Source organism: Chelonoidis abingdonii, chromosome 20 (genome assembly GCF_003597395.2).
Source record: "Chelonoidis abingdonii isolate Lonesome George chromosome 20, CheloAbing_2.0, whole genome shotgun sequence".
In the NCBI taxonomy this organism is placed as follows: domain Eukaryota; kingdom Metazoa; phylum Chordata; order Testudines; family Testudinidae; genus Chelonoidis; species Chelonoidis abingdonii.
Window position 1 is genome coordinate 8874055 of NC_133788.1, and position 21886 is coordinate 8895940.

The 21886-nt window shown below is 42.7% G+C and overlaps 1 protein-coding gene across 1 annotated transcript in view; it reads right to left on the bottom strand.

The window, feature by feature from the left end:
- The window catches only part of CASTOR2 (cytosolic arginine sensor for mTORC1 subunit 2), a 162802-nt gene that overhangs the window by 64137 nt on the left and 76779 nt on the right, over positions 1–21886 (bottom strand). Inside the window, exon 2 of the mRNA XM_032786929.2 lies at positions 14341–14411. Coding sequence (XP_032642820.1) covers positions 14341–14411 — 71 coding nt within the window. The remainder of the gene's footprint in view (positions 1–14340; positions 14412–21886) is intronic.

Genomic DNA, 21886 nt, shown 5'->3' on the forward strand with positions numbered 1-21886 from the left:
TTAATACTTCCCCCATTGGGTTCAGTGAAGAATGGAGGGTGTGGGGTTTGAAGAATTCCCAGGTAATCGTTTTCTGCCGTCACAGAAAGGAATTTAAAAATAATTGATCTGCATAGTTCAAGGGTTAAAAACTACCATGAGCACAAATCCCAAATCCACATATAATTAAGTTAACTTGATGCTCTGTTAGCAAGGGAGGGTGTTTTTTCCCCCACAACCTCTGACTGACACAGCCATGCTGAGCAAACTTTGCAGTGCAGATCTGGCCTAAAAAGAATGACGAGCCTGATTCTCTAGAACAGCAGTTCTCAAACTGTGGGTCAGGACCCCATTACCAAGGGCTGACATTAACCTTGCTGGGGCCCAGGGCCAAAAAGCCTGAGCCCCACTGCCTAGGGTGAAAGCCCAAGGGCTTGAGCCCTGAGTGGGCTGGGGGCAGGGAAGTGGGCTCAGGTTACAGACCTCCTGCCTGGGGCTGAAGCCCTTGGGATTTGGCTTTGCCCCCAATCCCCACCAAGAGCAGTGGGACTCCAGCTTTGGTCCTGGTCCCACAGCCTGGGGAAGCAGGGTTCAGACTTCAGTCCCCCCTCCTGAGGTTGTGCAGTAATTTTTGTTGTCCGAAGGGGGTTGTGGTGCAATGACGTTTGAGAAGCCCTGCTCCAGAACAATCATTTTAGACACTGAGTATCAGGAGGACGGACAAAACTTTGGCAAAAGGCAGATGGAAATGGAGTTAACGCAAGTTTCTCATGTGTCAACTGTGCCCCAAATATTAGTGCCCTAGTCAAATAAAATTCATTCTACCACTGTAGGTATATTGCCTAATGGAGACCATTCGCTATGTCAGAGCACATATCCCCTCTGTTGGGAAACTAGAGGTAATCTGGAATGGAATGAAGCTGTCCATGGACGAAGCCCAATCTTGCAATCCTTACTTGGGCAATGAGTCCCAGTGACTTCAATGGAACGATGAGGATGAATAAGGTATGCGGGATCAGTTCCTTTAGTTTTGCATCACGCCATGTAGTAACACACAATAGTTTCTACTCAGTGGTGAGGGATAGGTCTAAGATACCATCCTTTAGTCATCTGGAAATTGGCATGAACGTACAGTTGATGCACATTGTAAGATACTTCACATCCTTTAAACCTTCAGCATCTTCCAAAAGAAAAAAAGTACAAATAGTTATCAAGCATTGAGACTAAAATAGATTCACAAAAATCCTATTCAGATATAATTTCCATCAATGATTTCTCCTTTTATCAGGCTTGTCATTTTAAACTTGTCCCTACCCTAGAAAAATATGTGGTTTATACTTTCCCAGCTAATTTTTAAAAACAAAAAAATGGGTATGTTTCCAGTCATGTGATTGGTGCCATCATGTAAAATAAACAAGGAACAATTTCAACCTGAAAAAACTCCAATTATTGTGGCCTCATTTATGAACTTTCTAATCATGAATTTTGGAGTAAGAGGTGCACCTTGTTGGCATACTTCTGCCAGATTAGCAAATAAGTGAGTGCTGCTGCATAGTCAGTTCTTTCTATGGACCTGAGATTCACTGACAATAAAATGTTAACATTCCTACCTGGTTCAAGTGATGACTAACCAGGGCGTGATAGGGGGATTATTGGAAAATATCAGTATTATGGCAGAGAAATCCTTAACACCATCCTTCAAGATGTTTAATTTTCAGGAATATCAGGAATCTCCAATTTTCAATTGTAGACATGGGGAAAAACTTGGAAGTGTGGTTAAGGGAAGATACTGGGAACCAGGAAACCAGGGTCCTATGTCCAGTGTGACACAGAATTGTTGCGTGACCCGTGGCAAGTCATTTAGTCTCCTCATACATAAAATGGGAAAATGAATTTCTACCTCACAGGGACATTACAAGACAGTTAACGTGTAGGCTTGTCAAGTGCTCTGAAGATGAGTCACATATCATCATTGTATTTGGCCAAAAAAGTGGAATACAGACAAAGCGAGTTCTCAGAATAATTGCTATGTTTGTCCGCAGTGGGGAAAAAATGGAGCTTTGCACCCTGCGAGAACGGTGAAGACAGACAAGTCCAGGCCATGCTATACAGGCTGCTCTCTCCTTTCCTAAAAGAACTTAATCATAATGGATCACTGCTAACAATTAAACCTGAAAAATCTGAACCTGAGCCACAACTACAGTTACTTAGATCATTTCCTAGGCCAGGACCCCACCACGCACACGTGTGCTCTCCTGGACATGGCAACACTTCTTCCCTCAGCTTTACAAGTAAAAAGACAGACAGTTTGACAACTCCATTTTTGTGAAAACATTCAGAAGGTTTTTGTTTTCATTCCATTGCAGAATGAAAACAAATTTCAAAACCTCAGACGTTGCCAGCAAATGGAATTGTCATCCTCCAGGTAGCTGTAGCCACAGCTGCAGGACAGACTTTGATCCAGAAAAGAATGTCTCCCCTTTGATTATAAGTACTGGAAGGCCTCCTTTGAGACTTGCACATGGATGATGTATGTGTGTGCGCGCGCACAATAAGGGCAACACCCTCTCTGAAATGCCCACTCCATCCAGCACAGTGATCAAATACCAATTCCTTCCCAAGCTATTGTCCGTTGCTATTTGCTTTTGGATAGGAAAGCCCTGTTCAATAGTTTTTCAACATCAGAGTCAGCAGCCAGCCCTCAATGACCCATTTAGTGCCTCACCAATGAATGGTTTTTCACAGTCTAAAAGGATTAAGTATGTTGTTTATGGTAATTAGGGCACGCAAATTGCAAATAATCAGCAGATTTCCCACCTCCTGACATAACTTTCTCTACATATCTTGGCAAGGGCTTTGCTCACGGAGTTGCAGCACCAGTGAATGAACAAGCCCAGATTTTAGTGGGACAGCGTGGGATGGGACACTGAGGATATATATTCTTGGGTTATTGCTGGGGGAAAAAAGTACATAATCAGTTTCTAGCAAACAAATCAAAAGAAAAAGAAAGAAGTAGATACAGTCTGACTCTTAAAACTTGCCGTTATCAGCTTCTATTTTTCTATTAAATATTTTGCAATAAGAAAAATTATTATTTTAAAAAAATAAATGGCATTTCAGACAAAATGTTGCTGGACTGGCACAAAGATTCTGTAAGTCTAGACTGTTTCTAAGAATTAGCCAATACATTCCTGGCAGGGTGGGGTTTAACATTTGTGTGGCTTGAACCTTGCGGACTGTGTGGTTGAATCCCACATGAGACTTATACAAATATTAAAATTTATGAGATTATAAAAACCAAAAGAAATGCTGCAATTCTTTTCTTAAAGCAGAGTTCCCCACCCTCCTCAAATTGTTTCTACTTTGCCCAGGGTCAGACAGAGAAGTCAGTGATAGATCTGAATCCAAGAACTCTGGTTCCTTTTCTGACGGGTGGATAACACTATCTTCTTTGGTCATTAAAATCAATAATGCTGTTTGCAGGGCAATGTTTTCAAGGAAGACTTAGCTATCCAGGTAACTGATTCAGCCCCAAATCAAAACAGTACAGTAGAACCTCAGAGCTAAAAACACATCAGGAATGGAGGTTGTTCATAACTCTGAACAAAATGTTATGGTTGTTCTTTCTAAAGTTTCAAATGAACATTGACTTAACACAGATTCGAAACTTTACTATGCAGAAGAAAAATGATGCTTGTAACTAACTTAATTTAAACAAAACAAGCAAAGAAACAGTTTCCTTCCCTTTTCAGATCTTTTTTTAAAACACTTTCCCATTATTTTTTTAGTTGTTTACGTTTAACACGGTACTTTTTGGGGGAGGTCTCTTGCTGCCTGATTGTGTACTTCCGGTTCTAAATGTGTGGCTGACAGGTCAGTTCGTAACTCTGGTGTTTGTAACTCACTCTGCGGTTCTACTGTATTTTCTAAGACCACTGAAGCCAAAGCCTGAGCGGGCAGCTGGTCAGCCCAAGGGACAACATACTGCCATCATGCAATCAGTGCATGGGAAGGAGAACATTCCCCCCCACCCCAATCTGTTCTTTGATTATACAAGAATTGGCTCATGCTGATGGCCTTTGCACAGGCTACCTGCTGCTAGCCTGAACTTCAAAATTCATTGAGTATAGTCCTCTGCATTTCTGAAGTCAAAAACACCCAAATAATTAAACTGCTGACTCTATTGTAAGACTAGATGGAACCTGCTGTGCTAGAAGGGTGGCACTGGAATAATCAGATGGAGCTAAGAAGCTCTCAGTCACACGGAAGGGAAAGGCAAACTCTAGGCTGACAAAAAGTGCTGAAAAAATACCTCACTGCAGCAAGAAAGTCAGCATAAGTTGATAATACAACTCTGCATGAATGTGCTGAGTTTTATCACCTCAGAAATTCCGGAAATGCAGTGCTGCTAGGGTCCATCCAGCTGCAGACAGAAGGGAGGACTGGCCTATGAGGGTTCCCAAGTCTGCCAGCAGTGGACAGTTTTTGTCACTTTCACCAAAGCATGCTGATCCTTAGCAAGCCCAAGGCCTGGAAGCCCCCTTCATATCCAAGACTGCTCTCCTAAAGAACAGGCCTGTAAATAAATTAGGGAAGGTGCTGAGTGCCCTCAACTCCCACAGAGCAATTGCCATAGTTACACAACCCCTGTCTGTGCAAGAGGGCAGACGGCAGAGCCTCTTGCCAGTCCACCCTTTGGCAGAAGGATGCTCTAGCAGCTATGTGGCTAGCTCAATACTTTGGAGACCGAAATGTAATTCTCATACAAGCTTCCTGTGTGATTTTGGGCAAGTCACTTAGCCTCTGTGTGCAGGTGTGCTGGAGCAATCAATACAATGGGGGTGCTGAGAACATTGAACCAAACTGTAAACACTCTATGTGATGGAAACCAGTCCAAGCCGGGGGTGGGGCAACCCCTAGTTCCAGCACCTATGTCTGTGTGCCTCAGTTCCCCTCTGTAAAATGTGGATAATGGCACTGCTCTGCCTCACAGGGATGCTGCCAGGATAAATATAATAAAGAGAAGGTGGGTGAGGTAATAAATCTTTTACTGGACCAACTTCTGTGGGTGAAAGACACAAGCTTTACGTGTACTTGAGTGTCACAGCTAAAGACAAAGTGGAACAGCTCACTAATCATGAGGACTTATCCAATGTTGCAAGAGAACATTCAAGGAAGAGTGGTTAATTAAAGATTGTAAGGCACTCAGATACCCAAGTAATGGGGGCCACATAAATACACTATGGAGACAGATATTACGAAAGGTCTTTAAAACACTAACTACCTGCTTCCTTTCCTAGTCATCAAGAGTATAATCCTCTTAGACTGGCTCATTTCCATCAGGCTGGCAGGCTGGTGAGCCATAGCCTCTTTACTGATGGCAAATATAAACAAAAGGATCCACTCTCCTCTAAATCCCTGCCTAGAAAAATCCACCAATGGAGCAGCACACAAATGGCCAACCACTACCCTAACTAGGTAAACATGCAGGATTGTCTCCCTCTTTTTCTCTTCCAGAAACATATCTAAATCCCCAATGAATCATTCCACCATTTCAGTTCTAACAACTTTTTTAAAGTCCTTCATTCCTAAGAGTGAATAGATGAGCAGATACACATGGCATCTATTTATCTTAAGTTTTGAAAAGAGTATGGAAACTGCAGAGATTTGGAGGAAGTCATGGCCAGCCAAGTGCTTCAGGAAGAGACGTCTGGCTTTTTCACTGGGGTTGGGAAATAAAAATAGATATCAGCACACACTCGTCTGGTGGAGGAAACAGTGAAAATATCTATTATTTGTACAGTATTTCTTTAAATAGGGGCAAGGAGAGGAAATGGGTCAAAAGACTTTATGAGGAAGGTAACAAGCATAATAAATAATCTTGGCAAACATTAATGAAGCACCACAATCCCACTGTGAGGTAGGATAGTTTATCTCAGTTTTACAGGCAGGATAAATTGAGGAAGGGTGAAGTTAAGTCTCCTCCCAAGGTGACACAGGACAAAATGTAATCCATATTATCCTGATTCGCCACTGGGCTTTAACTGCTAGATCATGATGCCTCCTGCAGAACACATACAAATATCAGGGGGAGGAAAGTAATTTTCCAGACAAACAAACATTTCTGAGTAGTCACTTGTCAGTTCCCAACAAGTTTAATTTGCATTTATACCATTACCACCACATCATTTCAAAAGTACACACACACACACGTTAGGTCAGTGAAAAGACCAGAGAGATAGAGTGTGTAAATGAGAAAATATATTCTGCCTACCAATTTACAGACACTCCTAATAGCCAGAATGTGGTGAACAGGGAAAGGAATTTGTGGTTAGAAATGTCAGGTGGCAAATTAATCAACTGTGTCTGAGATACAAAGGGCTAGTTATTGGGCAAAAAGAAAGAAAGGAAGAAAAAAAAAGATAACATTTTTTTTTAACATCTCTTCATCTACTAGCTTGTTTCCCCCTTGTGAAGATTTTTTTTCTTTTTTTACAATATGAACTGAACTAATAATGCTTACTGCTTGTACTAATTTACTGGCCTGGCTTTCTATCCATTTTCTACTAGTGGACTGAAAAGGATGTGAAAGCAACACAATGTTTTTCTGTTACTGAATTAGCCACTGGAAGCAAAATAGAAAAACCAGACAGATCATGACTCCAAGGTCGCCTAGGACAGAGTATGTCTGAAGAGAACTGGTAACCAGGTAGAGTGACTTCCATATTGAGGACATGTATTGGGACTTGTGAATGTCAAGAACACCTCCCCCTCTCCCCCACTTCTCCAAAATTTGTAGGATTTTTCACCAACCAGCTTTATAGCTGTTTTGTTGTTGGTTTGTAGTAACTTGTATATGGTAGTGCCTCAAGGCTCTAACAGAGTGGGACCCCACTGTGTCAGGTGCTGTACAAACACAAAGTGAGAGACCTGCCCTGAAGAGTTTACTATCTCAACATGGCAGGAAAAGGGAGGGAGAAAATGAGGATTATCATCTCCATTTCAGCTGGGAAAATAAGGTATAGGGGAGATTAACTGACTTCCCCAAGGTCACACAGAAAATCTGGGGGAAGAGCCAGGAACTGAACTCAGATCTTCCCAGTCCCAATCCAGTGTCTCAACCACGAGATCCTTTTCCCTCTCTTGTTCAAAACCAGACCAGGCCAGCAGAGTGATTATCCTTTAGTGACCTACATGAAATGAGTTTGGTGGTCTCAGTCTAGAACCCAGGAGCACATGAACTGACCCCAAATTGGCATTCACTATTACCCTTCACCTCTGGTGAGCTCCGAGCACTCCCCGCACCAGCTCTTTGCTTTAATTCTCACCCCCACCTGCAACACTCCCTCGAGGTCAAAGCCACCGCCCATCACTTCAGCAGGTAATGATCACACTCAAAGGCCATCCACCTTTGCTGTGGAAACAGCATCTCATCATGAAAATGATGAGCGTGGTTCTCCAGATCTCAAACTGCATCACCCAGGTGATCGACCATCACAGTCCCTGTTGATACAGGTGTTAATTAACCGTGATGCAAGGGGAGGTTAAATGTCCTGTTCAAGATCACATAGCAAGGCTAAGTTGGAGGCAGGGGGTATAAATTCAGGTCTCCCATCTCCCAGTCTCTTATGCTATCCACTGGGTCAAAGCAGCATTGCATCATCACGATCATTCCACCCAAATTACACAGTGATGCTAACAAGCCCTCAGAAGGAATCTTGTCCATTCCACCTGTGGTGAAAGCCCAGGTGGCACGTGTGGCCTATACGCAGACAGGCTGTCTGTCAAGGTGACTATACCAGTGGTATTCCACCTGTGGTCCACAGACCCATTAGGGTCCACAGACTATGCCTAAGATTTCCAAATGGGTCTGCATCTCCATTTGAAATTTTTTAGGAGTCTGTGAGTCAAAAAAGGTTGAAAACCAATAGACTACACGATGTAAAACCCCACTACTTAGTGGGAAGTTATATACCAGTTCCTCTGATTCTTTGGCAGGCCCTTTGTACAGTTTTCAGCTGGACAGCCCTCTTTTTGAGTGGTTTGTTCCCCCATATGGTACTGTGACAAAATCGTACGTGGGCCCACACCATTCCCGGAAGTACCAAATGTCCGGTATTCTGGAAATGTGCGAGTAGGCACCATACTGACCCTATAAGTACCTGTGAAAACTGTTGGGAAGGGCCAGCAAAAGTTAGCTCCTTGTAAAACTGACTTGCCACATGCCATCCCTTCTCCTCGTCACGTGAAGGGGGGAGTCAGAGAGATATTTGGACTTAAAGAGAACTGAGAGAAACCCTCCATGAAGAAATGCAACAGGGAGAAACTTTAGATCCTCTCTTCTCCATACCGTGGCTTCTAGTTATACAAGCCCCATCAGTTACTGCCATTCTTTAGTTATGCTCAAGCATCTAGGAGAGAAGGCGGATCAGGCAGTGACTCTGGTCTTCATTTCACATCATGCTGTGCTATGATAAAGGAGCATTGTCAAACTGGAGGCTAGATGGATGGCATTTCATTCAAACCTACCCAAGGAGAACCATCACTAAAACCTAGTAGTGGACTCCCAAGTGAAAAAGAATGAACAGAACTGCAGACAAGCCAGCTGGTATTAGATATGGAGAAGTAAAAAGCAGATAGACTGTCTAAAAGCTGCAGCATGAATGCTGACTGGAAATTCCATTTCAGGAAACACAGCCTCCCCCCCGACCCTAACCCAACCAAAACCACCATTATTCTATTTTGATGGTATCTCCGGGACAAGAACGCAACATTAGCAACTCATTTCCAGGATGTCAAAGAGTGCTGCTACCTCCAGATGTGCAGTTGTGTTTTTCCCTTTTAGAGAACATGAAAGCTAAAATGCTTGAAGAAAAAAACCTAAGGATGTAACGACAGCATAGGGTACACACTCAGCTAGTGTAGATCTGTGCAGCTCCATTGGAGATGAAGCAGCAGTGGAGAATCTGGCCTTAGTGTGCGTGTTTGAGGAGACAGGAATTTGTACCAACCTCAGGAAGCTTCCAGCCAAACCTTTACAAAAATGCAAAGCATAGTAATGGTGTATGTATATTCCCAAGCATAGCACTTCCTCTTCCACCATGTGCTGAATATACTGTAGGTGACATGCATGAGGCCCTGACATACTCAGTCAACCTGTTTTCAAACAGGACAAGCTCATGATCAAACTCTTTTTGCTAATATGACTCAGCAGCAACTCGGGCACAGAGTTTTCTCGCATTATCTCCCTGAAATACCAGTCTAACGCAAGGACTTTGCCCAGTAAAAAGAAACCACCCACGAAACCACCACTGGAACCAATCAGGATCAGTGTTTATATAACCCCCAGACCACCACCAGGGAATTAAAGCTAAGAAGTAGACTAGAGTGGATTCATTCCATCACAATGAACACTTACGGAGGTTAGGGGTTTGAACGACAGTCATTTTTTGAGGTGGAGAGATGACGACGACATCTTTACTAGCCTGCCTCTCTTCCTATTCCCAGGCAAACGAACTCCTGAGATGCCTTATTTAGTCAGAGCAGTTAACAGTGATTATAGCACATCATTAAGTGTGGAGTGCTAACAAACATGACACCCTACAAAAATCTTAACCTAAAGCAAAGCTGAAACTGCTAATATTTTTCCAGCCTAATTTTTTCTTGATTGCTGTTAGCAGTGGAAGAGGTCTGGATGGCTCAAAAGGGTGTTGGATGATGGGACATCCTCCTCGCTGTTGTATCTGCAAAATCTCGCCCAGGGCAGTTGACAGAGTTAGATCCTCCACTTTGTGGAGAACAGCGGCAGGGATTGGTGGCAGGTTGGTCCATGTCTGGAAAGAACCCGTGACGGCTCCTCTTTGGGGAGTTCCTGCCAGCACTGCTCACCAAGGGAAAAGATTCCACCTATCAGCTTTGAGTTGGATCCAGGCATGTCACAGATACTTAAATCAAAACGAGATGTAGCGGGCCCATTTTAGGCTGAGACTCTTAATGCCCCTCTACAGGAAGGCAAGCATCTCCCAGATGAATGAAAGTTAGGCCCCTATTCAAAAAAAAAAACAACAAAAAAAAAAACAAAAAACCACGTCTTTAGTCTTTGATTTTCCCTTTGAAGGTCATGGTGAGACAAACTGAAGTCCTCACGTATCCTTGATCAGGCTGTATCAGTGCAGCACTAAGACCCTGCGAAGAAAAGTAAAGCTCTTCTGCCAGCTTAACCTCACAGCCATCCTAGATAGGTGCTACCCCAACCCAGGTACATTAAAGGCTTTGAACCTGACCAAGGGAACTGGGACCCAGGACAGGGACCCAGCTGGGACAATGGTAAAAGAGGTAACCTCAAGAGGAAACTTAGGCTGAGATGTTATTGTTATTCCTTGACAATAATGGGAAAACCTCAGGAAGGAGGCCTGAGTTTCAGACACTAGCCCAGTGTGTTTGTGTGCTGGGTTGAGAGCTGGCCAGAAACTTGCAGACTTTTGACAGCATGTAGACAATTACTAGCTAGGCACAGCAGCGATTCAGCCAAGCTGTCAGTAGCCCTGGATACCATTGCCGATACTGTTTTTAGTAACTGGCACCCAGTTCCCAGTTGGGGTAGGCAGTATTGCTTTGGAGTGCTTCCCTTTCATTCTTCTCAGAGATGCAGAAGGTGAGTTCTGTCCCACTGGGTTTTGTGAGGCCCTGTTTCATGATATCACCTGTTTGCTGTGTCTTTGATGGGGGAGAGACGGACATGGTTCAGCATGAATTGCCATCCATACAATGACTACCTGCAGCTTGGTCTCATTTTCATCAGGCCCAGATAGTGCAGTGTCTTTGTTGTCACTGTGCCTGGCTGAGACTGGAATATGGTTGAGGACTAAGTATTTGAACTCAATTCAGACAAGACAGAGGTGATATTAACGAGCTGGGGGACAGAAGTTGTGAGTAAGGCAGGAAGAAATTAGGGTATCTGTCTCCCCCTTTCATCCAACAGATTGTAGGGTGGGGATACTTTTGCATTCACAGTTGCTTCTGGAATTGCAGGGGCAATCAGGAGCCAAAACACCTTTCCTCAGTCTCCGACTGGTGACACATCCACAGCAATTTGCCTGGGAGTGACTCACGCTTTGTGGATTATTGCATTATGACTCTCCTTAAATACCATTTAGATGTAATAGAGGATACAGAATGCAGTTACCCACTTGCTTGGAGAAGCTAGCCACAGACAACATATTCAAATATAGAGAAAGAGCAAATGTATGTGTGGATGGATGGATGCATGCAAGATTGTCTAGGCTAAAATGCCATTATAATTATCCTCTTGATACCACTGCCATCACTTAATCCATTGTCATTGAACCCAAAACGTTATAGAGGATGCAGTGTTAGTAGGACAGTCATCAGCAGATATGCACATGTATGGAAACCAGGAAAGCACCAATATGCCTGTGAAGTGGAAATTAAGTCCAAATCATCATATCAGAAAGAACTGCTACTTGAATGTGGTGGCACTGTCTGACTCACCGAGGTGTCCTGGGGTAACACTGACTCACAAAGCTACTTGAAGACAAGGGTCTGTCTAAACTGAGGATTTGCTCTGATTACATCATTGGTATAATTACTCCAGTGCAACTCCTATTATAGACAGGCAAAACTGCTATTTTGCATTTACTCCAGTTTCAAGCAAGGGTAATTTTCACTAGTGCAAACAGAAACTTTCCCCACCTAGACCAGGGGTTGTACTGGTGCAATTATAGCGCCTGGGCTGTGGCCACCAATGACTGGAATTGGGGCAAATCCTCAGTATAGACCAGGCCAAAGAACCACTCCCATATGGATATTACTGCCACATATGCAGCCCTGGCAATGGCCATGTCATCGACTGCAGCAGATTTAGAAACCCAGCATGGTTTAGCGATTATGGCTCTAGACTGAGGCTCTGGACACCGGGGAGCTCTATGATCTTTAGCACATCTCTTCCCCGCCTTACCTTTTGTCTGTCTCTCCCATTAGACTAAGTTTCTCAGGGACAAGGATTATATGCTACTCTGCTGAGGGTTAAATCTCAGTTGGGGACCACCACAATACAAACACTACAGAACATTCATAGGAAACACGTTCTGAATCAGTTACAGTGAACATCTGCTCTAGAAACACAAACAGAGGCATTACACTCTTCCTATCAGGGAACAGAACAGTACTGTCTGACCTGCATCTTCCATCAAAACCAACCTCTCTCATGAACACTTTTACAGACCAGGGAATACTTAATGAAATTATTTAAACCAACAATTCACAATCAAGAAAACTGTGATCTGTTCATGACTGCTTTTATAAAAAGGGTGTAATTCATGGAAATAATCATTTGCTACACATTATTAATCTACCACTAATAACGATGGCATGCAATTTAATTTTTCCTCCTAATGCTTTGATTCTTAAGCCATAAGCACTCACAAAAACTCCTAAATATTATGGCAGCATTTGCAGCAACTCCATAGTTAAAAGTTTTATAGAGAATAAATTCCTGTTTCAGACTTTAATGACTGAATTTTGTCTTCAAACTTGCAAATTGTGTAACCTTTAAGTGCAACCGCAAAGAGCAGCTGTTAAAAATATTAATAATAGCAGTGTTACACTTCCTCATTCTATCACCTAAATAACACTGCTGCAAATAAAAACGTCTCAAAATGATAAACACCATTACAAATTATTTCCACTTACAAAGCCAAACCGTTCCCTCCATTAAGCAACTGTCCAACACCACACGCTTAAAATAAACAACTACAGCTCACAAACACACTTTTGGCAACACAGAGTTGATGAAACATTCCAGTGAGAAAACATGCACTTCTGCCCAGTGCACATGGTCAGGTGGAAGGCAGCACATTTTGCGTGGAAGGAGGTAGCGTGTGTAGTGTGGATGGCAGAGATGGAGAAGGTGACATGATTGAAAGGGTTGGATGAGGAGTTAACTAGCTATTTCTTGGCTTTTTATAGGTGTGGAGGCTATAAAATATTTATCTTCGCGTACTTCTTTTGATTGGGGGGCTCAGGGCAATAAGGAGGCGCAAGATCTGATATGTTCATGGGGAGCTGATAATGAACTAGTTCAGTAGGTAACATGCAGGTAACTGTAGTCTTCTGTGATGAGGTGTATAAACCCCACATCAATCGAGGCAGGGTTAATTAGAGTCTGAGAGCTGCATTAGCTCCGCCTTGTTACACCTTCTGGATGCCTCAGGCTCAGGGAGTTCAAAGGAAGCAATCCAGTCAGTGCAGCTGGGAGGAGTCGTCCCAGGAGGGAGATGGGTCCAGAGTTCTCTCTCTGTGGGAAGGGCCTGAGAGAAGCCAGATGGAGGGAGAAGTTAATATGGACATGGGGCACGTCTACACAGCATTTTGGAGTGAACGAGAGCAAGACTCCCAGCCCAGGTTGACAGACTTATGCTAGCAGGGCTCACACTAGCGCTCTCAAAATAGCTGTGTACAAGTGCTTTGACATTGCAGCTTGGGCTCTAAAGCCAAAGCAGAGGAGTGGTCTTCAGAGCCCGAGTTCCAGCCTGCACGCTTCAGAGCGTTGTCTACACAGTTGCTTTTACAGCGCTAATGCGAGCCCTGCTAGCCTGACTGTCAACTCGTGCTTGGGTGGCTCACCTCGAAACGCTTTGTAGGGATACCTTAAACGCTCAAGCCTGGGGTGAGGAAATTGGCTTCATTTGCATTTTCATTTGGTTTACTCCTGAGAGGAGCCCTATGAGCCACTGCTGTAGACGAAGAGTGAGACTCAAGAGGAGCCCAGGAAGGGCGGAAGACAGCGTGCTGATTCCCGCTGTTTTGTCGGACGTTATTTGTTTGGGACACAGATACCCCTGAAGGGGTGGAACTAGAATGTGACCTGGCTGCAGAGCCAAGCCACCACTGTACCAGACAACAGAAGAATCGAGCAGAAGAGGGGAGCAGAAATGCCATGGCACAGCAAGAGGGGGTGCTCTGGGTTGGTTAAAGACTGAACACTGCATTTCCAGAAGTCCACCACCACTTTGTATGGGGTGGTTTTCTGGTTAACACCCTTCCCTTAAAAAAGCTCTCCAATATTCCACCTTTTTTTTTTTTTTTTTTTTTTTTTTAACTTGGCAACTTGCACTACAAATTATTCACATTCCATATGTTAAACATCTTTTACAGCGAAGCAGCAGAAACAGGATGCTTAAATGATCAAAGCATCTTTCATAACTGTGTTTCTGGTATTTACAAACAGAACCGTTGTACAAACATTTCAGTTTATGGTCTGATCAGGAGAATGACAAAACAGTGAACATGCATCCCTCTGCCCCCAGCTTAGAGTAGAAAGCAGCAGGTGCTGCGACTTACCTAGAAACCCCTCTTCATCCACAATGATCGTATAATCCTCTGGCGTTTCCGTGAGACTGAAGAACTTGCACCTGCATAGGGGAACAGGACAGCAGCTCTATTAGCCAATGGACTGAGTGGAGTTATTTATGTTTGTTTGAGACGGTACCCACAAAACTGCCTGCTCTCTTTGTAAGGAGTCAGTGTGCCCAGCCTATGGCCAGGGGTTCTATTCCTGGATGTTCCACTTACCTGCCGAGTGACCCATCAGCCAGCCAGTCAGCCAGCCAAGATATAGCAGCTAAAACGATCTTCCTTTTCTTTGTCCATTGATCTGACTATGTAACTCCCCTCTTTAAAACCAATGGCTCCCCCTTGTCCATGGCATCACGTTTGAAATTTCTTGTCCGAAGCTTCAAGGTTCTACCTCCTGAAACGAACCTTTGAACCTCTCCACTCTGCTAATGATGCCCTGACAGCTCCTCCTCCTCCCATCTCAGAGCCCTTTTCCACATTGGGAGGGCATTCTGCATGGGGCAACTCCATCTGCCAAGCCACTTTCCTTTCCCTCATTCCAGGACCTCCTAATGATTTGCTCTTCATCTATGATTCTCAGCACAGCTGAGTCAACAACAGCAGCATTAAATTAAACACAAGGACCCTATCTTCTCTGTGCCTGTCTTGACACTGCAAGTCATCGGATGCACAGCCTTTCCATTTTGTGCAGCACCAAACACACTGTCATCCCTAGCATAGTATATTAAATAAACAGAACTTTAGGATCTGCCATTCTGGATACGTAAATGAAAAACAATTTACAGCATGCCATGATCTCTCTCTCTCTCACATACACACACACCCGCGTGTAACAGTCTCTAGACTCAATGAATTAATCCAGACGTTATCTGGTTGCTTCCCATATTACGTCATATTACGCTGCATCATTCAAATATGGGCTCTTCTCCCATAGGAATCACAGTGTGGAGCAGCAATACAATTCTCTCTCACTACACTGTCACTCGTAGACTCAGACTTTAAGGTCAGAAAGGACCATCATGATCATCTAGTCTGAACTCTTTCACATTGCAGGCCACAGAACTTCACCCACTCCTCTAGCTAAGTTACTGATGTCCTCAAATCATGCGTTAAAGGCCTCAAGTTACAGAGAATTCATCATTTACACTGGTTTAAACCTGCAAGTGACCTATGTCCCATGCTACAGAGGAAGGCAAAAAAACGCCCAGGGTCTCTGTCAATCTGTCTCTTCTTGACCCCAAACATGGGGGGAAATATTGGTCCGCATTTTTCATGCAAATAAAAAAAAAAATTTCAACCTGCTCTATGACATGAAAAAAAGTGTCCCAATATTTTCACAGACTTCAATATAGCCAGGTATGAATATTTGTGAACACTGCCAGTAATCAAAAATACTGCAAATTCTGAGTAATTTTAATTTCTCGTGGAATATTCTATACAGCCTTAACAAAAACTAGAGTACTGGTTTTGCTAACTTTGGCAAATACAGTGCCAGATTCTGATCTCAGTAACACTAGTGTAAACCTCAAGTAACTCCTCTGGTTTTACTGTCCACTGAAAAAAGTAGTTAATCCAGTTTATAATGGCATAAATCGAGATCAGAACCTAGACTAATGTTTTAGTTTGAAATGTCCCAAATTATATTTTTTGAAGTAGATTTTAATCATCATAATCTTAAGCTATTTAGGCATAAGATACACATACTACATACAAAAAATCCTATTATAAACATTGTTTAGGTTGCAAAGTTAAATACTCAAAAGCTAGGAAATGCTAGATTTAAGATTGACCATGTTCATTAAGTTTGGCCAAGTTATTTCTAACCCCTAAGTCATCCAACATCTGCACTGGAGAAGGCAGGACCCTTTGGGGAAAAAAATATGTGATCATGTAATTAATGACTGTGTCATAGTACATAGGCAGAAGGTGACAGAGTTAAGAATGCACAAGCAACCTTAAATCTGGCATTTTCTAAATTTCATGTGCTTGACTTCTAGTTCTTCAGTAATATTCTTTTAACATAGTTTTTTGTATGTAATTTCCTAGGAAGAAGGTACAATTTTTTTTTCTTATGTAGAACCATATCATCCTGCACTATCATGAGCAAAGATCTGAATCATGAATCTTCAGCACTGATTGCTACCACATGAGCTGCAGGACTAACTACATTAGCTGTCAGACAAGACACTCTTATCCCGGGATAGGGATGGGTTGCTGAGTGGTCAGGGGGATCTAGGCCCAACCACTCTCTCTCCACTTCCCCATGTGGTGCCCCCAGATGGAGGGATGGGTCACTGAAGGCATGTGCTGGTTTTGGTTTGGGTAATCTGGCCCAGTTTTCCCATGCAACAGCTGCTCTGGCAATTCCTGGACATTTCCAGTGGAGCATCTGCAGCTGCTGCTTTGGGTGGCAGGTGTTCAGCCTTAGAATGTTCATGGTCAGTGATTATTCTGACAAGCTGCCAGAATGTTTCCTGAGAAATGCAAGGAACCGAAAGGAAATGGTGATTTTCAACAGTCTAATAGCTCAGCAAAACTTGAAAGGAATTATGAGGGACAAAGAAAAGGCACTTCTCTAGCCCCAGGGCTTTCCTTCTGCCAAATTTGAAAGGTCTATCTACTGCAACAATGGAGGCGATAGAATATCTAATAAAAGAGAGAGTATAAAAATAATGTTTTATAAATGGAAAGTGTTAGCCTAACTGTAGGTGCTGTTAACAACTTCCTCTATAATTAGTAATCTTGAACCTGCCTATGAGACCTCGTGCTCTCCTTTGTATCACCCCAGACTAGATTTATTGTCCTAAGGGAAAGAGTTGTCACACAACATTGGATATCTATGAATTAAGGTCTCAAAAGGATTTTTTAATCTTGCTTATAAAGGAAACTTTTGATTTCTGGCCAAGTAAATTTATTACGATGCATAAAACAAGTTACAATGCATTATGACGCCACCTAGCAAAACTGGAAAGGGTATATGCACACTCAACGTACTATATATACATACATATATACACGTATACACACATATACACACACACACATTTTGCAGGTAAGGGATGTTCTTGTTGGATTCACTTTACAGCAGCTTGGATTTATAGATTTTTTTTTGGTTCTTTCATACAGTACTTTATAACTAAAGCTTAAATAAATGTTCAGCTTATATTCACTGTATGAATTTGATATGGATAAAATGTCTGGAACAACTGATTGGAGATCAGTTTTCTGTTTATCGACAGGATGGAGGTAACACAGGCAGAGAACAAACTTCCTTTGCCTTCCACCCGCCTGTGTGCCTCAACCATGATCTGGAGGAAAAGACCTGAGATGGGAAGATACTAATTCAGTTTCCATTTTCTATTTAGTCCTTCACAGAGTTTGCCAACTGGTGTCAATTGCAACATGGCTAGCTTCTTGACTGGACTCACACCAAATCAAGAGAAGAATTTGGTGACCAAACGACAACATACCTGCAAGTCTCTATTCAGATCAGACCGGACCAATTTTGCTTTGTTTTGGTTCCATCTTTATTAACAGTATGCTCGCAGTGCTACCTGGGCAGAACATCAGAATCATGCCCTGTATCTGTGATATCAATACTTGTCATTACCATTTGAGTCATTCCAGTCTCCTGGTGACTTCTTGGCAAAGGGCAATACAGGGTGACAAGAGTCTGAGACAAAAGGAGAATGAGGTGGGGGCGGGAGAGGGAGAAGAGGGAGGAAAGGAGGAAAAAGGCAAGAGCCATAAAGCGAACAAGTAACGTTACGTGAAAATAAAGTCTGTTCCAAAAAAGTTCAAATTCCAAACTTTCTTAGGGATCCTCTACACAGTGCTTTAGCCTGCACGAGAAGGGCATAAATTTTAGCCATGCCAGCGTGTCACATGCTAATTAGCCTGCATGGACTCTGCTGGCACATTCTAAAAGTTCTCTAGTATACGTTAACATAGTCCTGTTACAGGGACTACCACATTAACTAGGGAACTTTGAGTGAGTATCTTCAGGGTCCACAAAGGCCAGTTCTACATGCTAGCGCAGATTAAGATTTGCTGGTGCTTTGCTACTCCACAGCCCTCCTTGACACGTGCATGTTGAATACAGAGAAGAGATGGTCATAAAGCAGGAAAAAAGTTTCTTACAGTGGAAGTCCTTTCTAGGGGAGTTTTGCTCTTGAGTTCTCTCTAATGCAAGCACACAAATATTGCCTGCTCCACCAGAAATTGCACTGGCAGATGCCATTTTTCTCTGCACATGTCTAAATAAAGTGATGACATTCAAAGAACGGGTCTAGCTGAAACCTGACCATCACTGGCCCTTACATCATTCATCCTGTGAGTCACAAACTGACATTTCCATATACCATATCCTAAGCCCAACTCGCCCCTCACAGCAAAGCCTCAAAAAAAAAGTCAGCAGCATACAGCAGTCACAATTAAAACACGGATCATTTTTTTTACTGCTATCAAAGATATTACTAGTCTTGTGGTATATGGTGCACATCCACGAAGCTCAAGGTACAATACCTTCTCCGCTGGTACAAAGGGAAAAGGAAACTTCTGAACTGAAAACTCTGCATGATAAATACTGCACAGAGAAAACTTTTACCATCACAGTGGCAAAAGAAACCAAAAAGCTCTGCTTAAATTAGATACTCTATAACTAGGATCTACATTGATTTTGAGAGTGATGTAAGCATTTTTACCCCTCAGAAGTCTCATCTGACTGACTTTGCTTCATTTTGAGACTCATCAGTGATACAATGAACCCCTACATTGGATTCCTCTCCTGCACAGTGACACATGCTGTGTTGTACATCATACATCCTCCACCCAATATATACAGAGGATCTTTCTTTCACCTTATACCAGTTCAGGAAGAACTGAATAGCAGCAGCATCCTTAAACATCACACTGAAGCCAATAAAGGAGAGGAAGACAGAAGACATCAGGTCATCAGTATCTCTAAGTGAGTGTGGAGAGAAAACATTTCAGAGGGAATATTTTTAGTACACTAATAACCAAACCATATATGGATTCTTCTGGATTTTTGCCTTCTTCATGTGTCAGCACATTGCCACTTCAGCACTGTTGCTGGCTCTGACTGCCTGACAACATATGTCTTTTTCTGGCAACACAGTACATGTAGACCAATCTATTATTAGATTACATCACTGAATCTGTCCAACTTACTGTGTGTGGAAGCTGAAGCAATACTGAAACTTTAGAAAAGCGCACCTAGGGTCGCAGCAACATAATTTTGGTCCTCAAACAGCACTTAGCCTTTGTGAGGAGAAAGAAAACCAAACCAAGCATTCATGTTTATTGTCAGCCTTACTAACAGATCTGGATTGGGAGCCTTAGGTTTGGGAGGCTCCCCAAGATACTTGCTCTCCCAGCCTGCCCAGATCCAAAACAGAGTAAGTACGACTTGGCTAGTAGGATGGAACCTGGAATTAGAACACGACCCAAAGTCCACTGAATTCTACAGGACACAAGTGGGCTTTGGGTCAGGCCTGCTTAGGGGCACTGCTTTGGAAGCAGTGGGGCAGTCAAAAGATCAGCACAGAAGATGGCTGTAAGAGGAAGTCTTAAGTCCAGCCTTCTTGACTGAAAAGAAATGATGCTGCACGTTTGTTGTCTGGGCAGCGTGAGAAGAAGAGACAAGCAGTTTGGTCTGTGGAAAACAGCATTCACAGGATTAAGTGAGCTGCCAGCATCTCCACATATCGAAGACAGCAGGCCCAGGCGTGGCTGATCTGAATGGGAACGGAAGAGCAAGCAAGAAGATCTGAGCTGAACAATCAAAAAAGTGTTGTTTGTAGCAACTTCCAGTCTGTATTCATGTATTTGCAACAGGGGATTTATAGGCATCTGTCTTTACATTATGGTAAGAATACATCTTATCCTGCAAGAAGAGAGTCTCACGCTAACCCTCTTCGCAATCTCAATCTTTTCACTGCTTTTAAAATAATGACATGACTTGCATTCTAGCATGACGTACTGTGAAACTTATTTAGAGCAGCAAAGAACACTTATGCTGTTAATACATTTTGACACATTTGTGTAACATGTTAAGTACTTTACACCATCTAATTACTATATTGTACAGTCAATGAAAATTGCAAAGAGCGAACTGATTAGCGGTCTCTAAATGCCATCTTGATTTGCTAGTCAAAACACTCATCTGCCTTGTTGGCAAGAGTAACAAAGAAAATGTGCAGCTCAACTAACTCCAAAGGCAAAAGAGGACCCTTCATGGAGGTGTCAGTTGGGAGCACACTTAGCCTGGGGCCTCAAGGTTGCAGGTTCACATCTTACCAGGTTTAGTTACTGATCCCCAAAACTCTCGCTGCCGTGCAGTACTAGAAGCCTGCTACTCTGTTAAAAGGACCATCCATCAAAAGAAACACTACATCAACTTCCCTTCTATAGCCCCCGCTGGCTGTCCAAGTGAAAATTGAAGATCTCATGGCACAATTAGAAAAGGGTTGGAGAAAAGGAGCAGACCCTATGTTCTGGTTACAAGTCCGTCTCACATCCATGGCTGTGGGAGAGCAGGTGCTGAACCCATAACGGCTGCAAAGTTCACCTAGAGAGTCACTACAATAACAGTTGCGAATTCATTACAAAATGTTCAACTTTTTCCCAAATGAATGGCCAACACTACTAGTTATTTTCTGACACATCAAAGCAGGAATTTTTGAACAGGAATTAATTCTGGAAAGTTGCATAGTCTATTAAGCAGGAGGTCAGGATAGATGATCATAATGGTCCCTTCTGACCTTAAAATTTAGTAATCTAGTAACCAATGCGCTTAAAGCATAGATGTCAATGACAACAACTGAGTTGGGACCGTCTCTTTGTACAGCACCTACTGCAATGGGGCCCATGACTAAGGCTCCCAGGCACTAGAGTAATACAAATAATAAACAACAACAACTGATTGGAGGAATTAAGACACAACTCCAGTAATTCATGCCTGCGGATGGGGAAAATATCTAAACCTTCACATAGGCTCCAACATTACTGACAGCAGAGCAACAGCAATAGGACCGACAACACTGAGGCAGTGAAAACCTTAAGGGCAAATATAAAACAAAAAAAGACGCTTTTATCACAATATACAAAGCCTCGAAAGAGAGATGGATTAAACAAGAAAGATATTGATTTCATTTGCGAAGAGACCCTGCTAACCTACCAAACATGCAAATGTTTTAAAATGTCAACCTGGCTTGGACCCTAGTTAGTTTATTAATATCAACCCTGGTTCAAGTCTCCAAGAAAACAATCCCATCTGGTATGGACCTCGCAAGCCCAGGCAAATCAAAATAATTATTCAAATGAAAGATTAAGAGTAGCCTGAAATGATTATGACTGGTAACTGTGATAAAATTTCCTTTTCTTATTTTGTAGCCAGACATAGTCAACCTAGACTTCCCAAGTTGGATGAGTACAACCTACAATGGTGGAAGAGTTCAACATCTATTTTGCAACATAAGTACCAAACAATCTTTTCTTGGTCATAACAACA